Source organism: Citrus sinensis, chromosome 7 (assembly GCF_022201045.2).
Source record: "Citrus sinensis cultivar Valencia sweet orange chromosome 7, DVS_A1.0, whole genome shotgun sequence".
NCBI classification, from domain to species: domain Eukaryota; kingdom Viridiplantae; phylum Streptophyta; class Magnoliopsida; order Sapindales; family Rutaceae; genus Citrus; species Citrus sinensis.
Window position 1 is genome coordinate 19,059,929 of NC_068562.1, and position 10,833 is coordinate 19,070,761.

General features: G+C 29.5%; 1 protein-coding gene across 1 annotated transcript; it reads left to right on the plus strand.

Moving 5' to 3' along the window:
- Nucleotides 1-1,717: 1,717 nt before the first annotated feature.
- Nucleotides 1,718-3,119, plus strand: LOC102614491 (short-chain dehydrogenase reductase 2a-like). The gene is made up of 2 exons (XM_006468189.2): nt 1,718-1,803; nt 2,297-3,119. Exons 1-2 carry the CDS (start codon nt 1,718-1,720, stop codon nt 3,117-3,119), a joined length of 909 nt encoding a protein of 302 aa, XP_006468252.2.
- The last annotated feature ends 7,714 nt before the right edge of the window (nt 3,120-10,833 follow it).

Here is a 10,833-nt window from a genome sequence, read left to right on the forward strand (position 1 = left end):
ATATGGTCTTAATATGATCATTATGCCAATAGATTGTTTATACATTTGAAAAGAATATGTGCATGCTAGAGATGACCAATGGGCCGGGCCGACAAAGGAAGGCCAATGTGTGCTCGTGCTCGTGCCGTGCCTAAGAAAAAAGTCTGATAAGCTTTCTTTTTTTTTTAAGAGCGCATGCCAAGTTGTTAGTATATTTTTTTAAAGCTTTTGTACTTTTTTGGATCCATGTGCTTTTATTCAAATATTAAATAATCAAAAATTCAAAACTCAAGTCAATATTCAATATAATAAGAGAATGTAGTATTCATTATTAAATTTGACCATATGATATTAGAATTCTTTTTTAACACTTAACAACAACAACAATAATAAATTTTTCTTATATCTAGGTTTGCTGATAGGGCAACATTCTTATCAGAAAAAGTTTAAAAAGGGGCGTTCGCATGCCACGTACATAATTTATCTCAAAAAATAAATATTAAAATCATATCTAAATTATATATATATATATATGGTCTTAATATGATCATTATGCCAATAGACTGTTTATACATTTGAAAAGAATATGTGCATGCTAGAGATGACCAATGGGCTGGGCCGACAAAGGAAGGCCAATGTGTGTTCGTGCTCGTGCCGTGCCTAAGAAAAAAGTCTGATAAGCTTTCTTCTTTTTTTTTTAAGAGTGCATGCCAAGTTGTTAGTATATTTTTTTAAAGCTTTTGTACTTTTTTGGATCCATGTGCTTTTATTCAAATATTAAATAATCAAAAATTCAAAACTCAAGTCAATATTCAATATAATAAGAGAATGTAGTATTCATTATTAAATTTGACCATATGATATTAGAATTCTTTTTTAACACTTAACAACAACAACAATAATAAATTTTTCTTAAGGGTTAACTTAATTGTTAACTTAAACTTACATAAAGTCATAAATTATAGTTCATAATAATATTAATACATATTTATAAATCATAATATTTATAATTTTATTTATTAAAATCATATATCAATTATTTATTTAATAAATTATAAACATAAATCAATTATAATAATTTTTTAACTAAAAATTAAATGAACTTAGAAAAATAGTACTAATAAAATATATTAAAAAAATTTAATTTCAAGTTATTTGTAAAATTATAAAATTTTAAGTTTACTTTCATTAAAAAATGATACGTGCTTATTGTGAGTTTTTTTCCACGCGATCATTTATCTCATCTCTAATCGTACCGTACTTTTAAGGTCATGTGCCTAAAATTTTAAGTCCGATCCAACCCACGTACGTGCCGTGCCACATGCCCCACTAAAATATACTCGTACTGTGCCGTACTATACAGATCCATACCGTACCATGTGCCATCCAGGCCATTAACCATCCCCAGTGTGTGCAATATATATTTTCCCCTTATGATCACCAAAAAGATTTTGATTCTAAAACAAGAGCTGGCTCGAAGTTCTTTATTCAATAAGCTGGAGGTATTTTTTTTAAATTTATTTATTCAATCTTAAAATATGATATTGGAAAAAATTAATTAATAATATAATAAGAGTAATGATGGAAAAATTAAAGACTCTAGCCTTCCACTATAAAGCAACGGCCCCACCTGCGTATGCCATTAATCCTTTTTGTATTCTATAAATGGAGCTAACCCATCATTTATTCGTTCGCCATCACTATATATCTCTCATTAATTCTCTCCGGTTTATCAATTATGATAGCTCAGGCGATGCCCGAACAAAACCTTCAACAAGCGATTCATCTCATAACCAAAGATAGCTGTTCCGCCTTAGCAAAGAGGTGATAAATACATTATGATTTAATTTTACATTAATCTTTTGTATTTATTTTGTTTTCTGACCTTTATTCACCTAGAAACAATCTTCATAAAGCATATAAAACATAACCAACAAGTGCGTGGATCAGATGGCATGAGACTGTTCTAACTTAATCAAGATCTTCGGTTCGAGACTTGAAAATACAATTGTGTTAAATATTTGTTGAGAGATTATTACCACTCTAGTGTTTTCAGATACTAGATGAATTTAAACACCGAAAAAAAAGCATATAAAACGTAACTTTTTTTTCTTTTAATTTTAAAATAGAAAATAGAGTTAGCGTTAAGGCATAGTCCAAATCGAGTTTTGTTCTCTTAGCTACAAAATTCATACACAGGTGGCTAGGCGAAAAAGAGGCAGCTTGAAATTACTCGGAACTTGCAAATACTTATTTTGAGAAATCTATCAGTTCCATCAATATATGCCCTCATTGTTTGAAATTTGTGTTGATATAGGTTGGAGGGAAAAATCGCAATCGTAACCGGAGGTGCTAGAGGAATTGGAGAGGCAACAGTGAGGCTTTTCGTCAAGCATGGAGCCAAAGTAGTAATTGCTGATATTGATGATGCAGCTGGCATTGCTTTGGCTGACTCATTATTGTCATCATCACCTTTAGTCACCTATCGACATTGTGATGTAAGCTTAGAACAAGACATCCAAAACTTGATCAACTTCACCATCTCCAAACACGGCCGGCTAGACATTCTCTTTAACAATGCTGGAGTCCTTGGAAACCAATCAAAGCACAAGAGCATCACTGACTTTGATGCAAACGAGTTCGACAACATCATAAGAATCAACGTTAGAGGAGCTGCCTTAGGGATGAAGTACGCGGCGAAAGTGATGGTGCCAAGAAGAAGTGGGTGCATAATTTCTACAGCAAGTGTTGCTGGCATAATGGGAGGTCTTGGGCCTCATGCTTACACAGCCTCGAAGCACGCCATTGTAGGGCTAACAAAGAACACAGCTTGTGAGTTGGGGAAATATGGAATTAGGGTTAATTGTATTTCACCATTTGGGGTTGCTACTTCCATGCTTGTTAATGCATGGAAAAGCTGTGAAGATTGCATGGATATAGGGACACCATGTGTAGAAGAAGAGGAGAAAATGGAGGAATTCGTTAGAGGTTTAGCTAACTTACAAGCGGTAACTTTGAAGGCTAGAGATATTGCTGAGGCTGCGCTTTATCTTGCCAGTGATGAATCCAAGTATATTAGTGGTCATAATCTTGTCGTGGATGGTGGGTTCACTACCTCCAAGAATTGTGTAGGCTTGTAATAAAAAAGTTGGTTCATTTGTTATTTGTTTAAGGTTTTCTGTTTGCGCAAAGTATATGTGGTGCTAAAAGTGTGAAAGTTCCAAGAATTTGAGATCTCTTATTGTACTAGTTATATATAATTTCCTGTGAATTTTTATTGGGTAAATACTCTTTTTAGTGCCTAGAGTTTGAGTTAATTAATTTTAAATTTTTAAAAATTATTTAAAAATATCTCCACTGTATATTTTCTCTGTTAAAATTTATTTAATTATTTTTTTCTTTCTACCGGATTGATTAAATATAAGAAGAAAAAATTAATTTAGCATTCTTAAACAGTCAAATCCATCCATTTTGGATGTTTTGAGTAATTTTTAAAAATAAAGAGATTGAATAATAAATTATCCCAATCATGAGGACCAAGGGGATCTATCCATTTCTTATTTAAAAGTCCAAGCCGCTAGAAACTAAGTTCAATTTTGATTTCAGTTTCTAACTACATCCATATTATATTCTAAATATACTCATATGCGAAAGAAATGTTAAAACCCAGTCTAAAAAGCCTCCTATAAATATTTAATTGGGCCCTAATATAATAATGCAATGACTTCGGACCATGTTGACATGAATGAGAATCCAGTAATAGATATATAAGCGGATAAAACTGTGGTACAACTGTGGTACCGTGCCACAGTTGCACCTAACCGTTAGATTCCTACCCATTCAAGTGGCCCTCACTCATTTAAGTGGATCCAACGGCTGGTGCAACTGTGGCATGGTACCACAGTTGCACTGTAGCCCGACCCTATATAAGCTGTGTTGATACTCTAAAGATCTGACGCTACAAAATCATTTATAACAATGTACAATTAGGCTTGACGATAGTTCATGCAGCCATTAACACTACAAGGATCCACACGATAAAAATAGTTGTCGAATAAACCTTTATCAAGTCAGGTCGTTAATAGATCAACACATTAAAACTCATTTCATAAGGGGTTAGGTTTGAGTTTAAGATAAAAAAATTCATTTTACCCAATATTTATTAATATCTAATATTAGTAATTTAATAAAGTTGATAATTTGAGTTATAAATTTTTAAAGAAAAAATAAATTCATTTTAAATTGACTACTTATTTGAAGTTATGACAAATCCTAAAATTCCTAGTATTTATTGAAAATTTGTAGTCAACTGTACATTTACAACTTCTCATGTAATACAATTCTCTTACTATAATCTACAATTTTTATATTATTTGATGACATTAAACATGAAGAATATTCATATTTTCTTTTGCTTTGGTATTTTATTTCTAAAAAGTTTTGTTTTACAAATTGCTATTTTTGTTTTAAACTAAAAATATAATACCAAAAATAATGGATTAAATGGGTCAGTTTAGAATATGATAACAATAACAAATGAGTTATGAGTTCTCACTTTTTGACCCAATAAATTAATGGCTTTGTTCTGGTAGTATAATTTAATATGGCATAACAAGAACACGCTATGAAACCATTTAAACACGACTTATTGCCATGCCTACTTACAATTGACATATAACTACATATGCATTATTATCCAAAAATATTTTTATTATCCAAATGTCCGGATATTGGTTATCCTCTGCATCGTATATTCAATATAAGTGGTTGGAACAAATTGAGTCAATCCAATGCTCTTAATGCCTTTGTGCCTAGACTAGTAAAGTGCAACAAAATATAATATTGTTTATGTAGCAAAGAGGTCCTAATTATAGCTAGTTGTCTACCTATTAAATTGTCTTTCTGTAAAATCTCGTAAACTATATATCTATTTAAATAAACTTATCCCATTTGAAGTCTTGTTAAGTCAAAATACTAATTATCATTACTGTAGGTGTGTTTTCAATATTAATAACAGTATGCTAAATTCTTCTAAAAGTTTATATGTATTTATCATTTACTCATGAATGTAATCAAACACTTTTTCTTTTATTGTTGTTTCATGATTTTTTAAAGATTACATATTTTATTTCTATTTCATTGCTCAATTCTTATAAATATTCTGCATCTTTCTAATTAAACCACTTTTATTCTCTCAATTAATTAACAATTCTCTTTTCAAAAAAAAATATATATTATTCACTGGCAACTAACTCATTGAATGACATTGAACTATAAAATAAAAAAATGTTAAATAAGAGACAAATGGGAAGATAAGGTAAATTAATTGAAGAATATTTAACAGTCATTAAGTCCTGTAAAATTCAATTATGGAAGACAAAAATTCTAATTTGTCATAACATTTTAGCTAAGTCCATGGTCAGAATCGTAACCAAGATTCTTCAAATGAATCCAAAGTAACCCAGATCTTGTCCGTCAATCATCTGTAATCAACCACACATGCATGAACAAGTAATTAATTAGATTCTTACTTCATATTAACAAATGTCAATATAGTGAAAAATATAGTTATGTCAAAGACCATATACTTTTAGAGGAGGAACTTTCATCAAAACTATATGTGATTCCAGCATCCAATAAAGAAGACCTACGTGAAGTAAAAATACAGAAAAAAATTAGAATATAAAAAAGGTTGTGTAATAATTATATGTTAAGCTAAACATGCTTACTGATTTTTGAGCATTGGACAATTTCTTTTATCATATGATTGTCTAATTTTTCCACATCCATACCAATGCTTGTTTTTATCCTTCACCTTAGCTTGTGCCTTCTCTTTTCTTTTTTTCAGCCTTTTTCCACACCCTTTTGCCCTAACTACAAGTGGATCGTTCAAGACATGTTGGTCAGTACACTTGTTTTTCTCCACAACTTCTGGATCATGACTTATAACTGACTTAATCTTCCGAAGTGAATTTTCAAAATCATCCATCAGTATCTTACTTGCCTCCTCACTAATGACAGCCTTATCAATAACATTTAAAGCAAGTTGAAATAATGTAGAACGCCTCATGAGAATTGAATTATGGAAACAATCTTCTATTTCTGAACCACCAGCACCAATGACTTTATCACATCTTGCAGATTTTGTCCATCTCTTCAGTATGTATTGATCCGGCAAATATGTAAATTGCTTTCTATGCAAATAAGCTAAAATGTGTTTACATGGAATTTGTTTACTCTCAAACTTCTTACAAATACATGAAGCAAAATCTAAAGTTTTGTCAAACAAAACTTCCTGCACATCATCATCTTCATTCTGGCTCACAACTTTGTACACACAATAAAGAGCATCTTCTTTTACAGGTTCGGCTTTATGTTGCATACTATCCCACAGTTCATCCTGAAATTTATAAAAAAATTCACGTGTGTAAATATTAGCCATTTACTTCTCCATCTTCAAAGTCAATTTCAAACGAGGTTTTTCATTGATGTCTACATGATTAGCATTTAACTCTTCATGTCTTTGGTGATTAAGAGCTCTATTAAATCGTATCATAAAATCCAATAATGAATTTTTTTAGACACATACCTCTTGAAGAAAGAATGATAGCTCTTTGCTTGTTGACTGCCGGACATTCCAGCTGAAAAGACATGATTCATATATGCAGGCAACCATTTTGAACGTACTTCAAATAATGATTTTAGCCATACATTATCATGTAGCTGCTTGCCTTTTTTGATAATCTCCATCCAATTTCTATCAAAATCATCCCTACTTAGTGACTTCCAAATGCATTTTTGAAATCAAGATCACAATCCTTATTCTTAATTGAATGAATCTTATTATAAAATTTATTCAGTATGTGCCAGATACAATACCTGTGAAATGTATTTAGAAGAGTTTCAGAAATGGCTTTCGTTATAGCTGGATTTGGATCAATAATAATCATTTTTAGTAGATCACCCGGCATGACTTTTTTAAATTGGTCAAACAACCAAACAAAAGATTCAGTAGTCTCATTGCTTAAGAATGAACAAGTAAAGACTGTTGTCTGACCATGATTACTAACCCTTATAAATGGTGCAAAAATCATACCATATTTATTGGTATTATATGTAGTATAAAAAACCACCACGTCACATAAAAAATTATAGCCCCTTCTAGATGTTGCATCAACCCAAAAACAATGGGTAATTCGATTTTCATTATCAGACTCAATTGTAAAATTAAATGATGAATTTTTCTCTTTTTCCAACTAAAAATGCTCTAACAAATCTGCATCATGTCCTTTCACCTTATTCTTTGATGTCGTTTCATTGTTATATAAATCTTTCACAAGACATCCAATATTTTGTATACCTCTAGCTTGCAACTCAAGAACACTAATTTGTTGATGTGTTGGTATATTAGTTGCTGCTAAGTGATGAGTCAATGGTCTTTTTGCTTATGACAGATTACAGTGTAATCCTAAAAGGTGTACTCTTCGAGGTGTTGTTAACAAGTGGTTATGATCCTCTTCAAATACGCTGACTGCATAAGTTCCCAATTTGGACTTATCCACTGCTAGTTTTGCCTCACAACTGTCTCTCACTTACCGCAATGTCTTTTTTTTTTAACCACCGCTTTAGTGGTTGCCCCTACTTTAGTATTATATTAATGAACTAGTAATATAAGACCCACAATTTGTGTGGTTCACATGAGAAATGTATGTTACAATTATTGTAACTTAGCATTTGCCTTTAAACTATAGTAAAGGTACCAAATTTTTTAAGTGGTTCATAAAACTGGGGGTATAAGGAAAACATATAAACTTATTAGGGGAAATTTAAAAAATCGTTAATACCTTTGATCAAATTATAAATAAGACAAATGAAATTCTAACCTTTTGGGGGCCAGCGGCCACTACCGTATTTCTATAGAGTAATGATACAACCACAAACTCTTGTACAAACTTATCTTGTACAAACTGATGTGGCATTAATTCATTGGTTGAATGGAAATATAAAATAAAAAAAAAATCATGTGGGTCAAGAGATATTTAATTCAATCAATGAATTAACGCCACATCAGTTTGTACAAAATAAGTTTGTACAAGAGTTTGTGGCTATATCATTACTCATTTCTATATGCGGTATTTTCAATTTTGGCACTCATTTGACAATTGTGCAAGTTTGACAACGACATTTTTTCCTTAGTTGTTCCATTTATATATTTTTTTTCTTTTCAATTTTATCCATGTATAATGATTAAATTGATTACTAAAATTGAATAATTCTTTAAAAAAAATTAGCCCATATTTAACTAATTACAATATTCATTTTGATACCAAATATTCATCTTATTTAATAATCATTTATTCCCTATGCTTTTAAACCAATTACCTAGCCTATCCATATATTATTAAAAATTGACAAAAACATCCTTCGTACATTTATTTTATTAAAAATCTACTTAATTTTTTTCCACTTGTTTCATGATGGATTTGTCTGAATTTTATGTTATAATTGAAAAAATAACTACTTTACCCTTTCAAAGTCTTCATTAACGATAGAAGTAATAACTTGGATGTTTTGACTAATTTTTAAATATAAACACAAATTTTATATCATACCCTTAAAGAAAAAAGAGAAATTTACTCTCAAACTTCTTATACTTTACATATTATTCTAAGTGGATGTTTGGTGAGCTATTATGATATGTTTACTAAACGAATATCGGAATAAATTGGAATCGAAATGGGTAGGAATCGAACTAGACTGGAATAGAAATGGAGAATGGAAATAAAAATAAGTTGTTTACTTGAACTATAAGAATTAGAATCGAAATGAGTTGGATTGCCATTAATGTGTTTACTTTATTTTAGAATCAGAATTAGAGTAAGTGAGATTGTAACAAATTAGTAAAAAGTACTTAATGAACTATTGTAATAATAATTATTTTGTATTTTAATTATTGCGATTATTTATTCAAAAATTATGATTATTAATAGTTATTGTTAATAATATTTTAATATATTAATTAATTGTAAAAATTTTGTCAATAATAATAATAATAATTAACATTAATATATTAATTAATTATTTTTATTTTTATCATTAATAATAATAATAAATAAAAATATATTAATTAATTATAGTAATATTTTAATTAATTGTAATAATCAATTATAATATATTAATTAATTAATTATAATAATTTTTTTGAACTAAGAACAAAATGGGCATTTTTTTTAAGGGCAAAATGGTCATTTAAGGAATGAGAGATTGATTTCCACTATCAATCTCTCATTTCCCTTCCCAAATTTGGGTGGGCCCCATAATTCATATTTCCGATACTACCTTCATTTTGCAAAGTAAACGCAATCAATAATTCTAGTTCTAGATTTCGATTCCCCAATTAAGGAAGTAACACATCATTTATAGAATTTCGTCTCATCCTCCTATGTCTTATTTGGTCATAAAATTATGGTGTTTGTAAAAATAAGGGAAGACTCTTTTAATTCATAAGGTAGAGTTAATTATTCAACTAGTTCTTGTACTTTAAAAGTTACTGAAGGTATTCATATTGTATATCAATTTTCCTTAAAATTTAATTAGTTGTTCTCAACCTTTCACCTGTTGTATGTTAGATTTATTTTAACTTTAATCTTTGCCCAATAGAAAGATTATTTTATCATTGAAAAAGTCATGTTCGATAACTATGAAAGTAATGAGAAGAACATCTTGAATAAGTTTTAAAAATATGTGTACTAATTGGTACTAACTCATATTCTAGAGAGTAAAACACAAATTACCCTAAACCAATGAGAGAATTTGAGTTCCAAATTTTTCATTAATTGTGACTCAAAATTATTATTTTAAAAGCTAACAACACCTTAGTTAGGTTTATTGGCATATCTTTCTCTTAATTCTAAGGTGGGAGGTTCGAGTCTCCCTAGTGGATTTGAGAGTTTATTATTATGACGGATTTTAATTATATTGGACTTTAAGTATTGGTTAATTATACATTTAAATGAACTTCTATTGTATTAGACTTTGATTGAATTGTTTATAATATTAAAAAATAATTAATCCTTTAGAATTTCTATTGATAAATACAAGAGGATAGATGAAATCAAACAAACAACAAACAAATACTGCTAAAAAAGTTTTACTGTGAAATTCAAAAAGCAAATATGAAGAAATTACTGTAATTTTTAAAATTTATCGTAGGTTAGACATTTTTATTTTTCATCTTTAATGTGACAACCTTAAATCACTTAACAATGAATTATAAGTCATTTGCCATATCACGTGGGATATGAATTATGTATCTCAACTATTTATCTATATGGTAATACTCTTTCTCAAGATTCCTTCGAATTAATCTTAGATATTCATATTTTGAAATATAATTATTTAGTTGAGGTCAACCGCTCATTGACCTGATAGTTGACAGATTCAAGCTTCATTCCTAAAGTTAGGAATTTGGGTCTTCTTATATGTGGTATGCGAGTATCCTAATTCTTAGATCACATCAAGTGTTTATAGATATCTAATTATAATGTAATATTAAAAAAATTAATTAAGGACTTGAACTAAATTTCTAAATAAAATTCAGGACTCCAATTAAATTTATACATAAAATTTATGTTGAAGTGTAGTTTAATTCTTTTTGCTGATGATAAAGAGGGCTTGTGTTTAGTGAGCTATTTTCAGCCCATTACAGCATCAATGTGCTCGGATCTCTGGCCTCACATATGTAAAAATTTTGATTACACTAGTAGGTTATTTAGAGTCCGTTTAGTATAATTTTTTAAACAAAACTTATTTAAATAAAATTTTTGTTAGTAGAAGTTTTACAAATAAATTTTT

Coding starts and splice junctions, on each gene's coding strand:
- LOC102614491 (XM_006468189.2), top strand. CDS start 1,718: ATGATAGCTCAGGCGATGCCCGAACAAAACCTTCAACAAGCGATTCAT. Junction 1,804..2,296: donor TGTTCCGCCTTAGCAAAGAG/GTGATAAATACA, acceptor GTGTTGATATAG/GTTGGAGGGAAAAATCGCAA.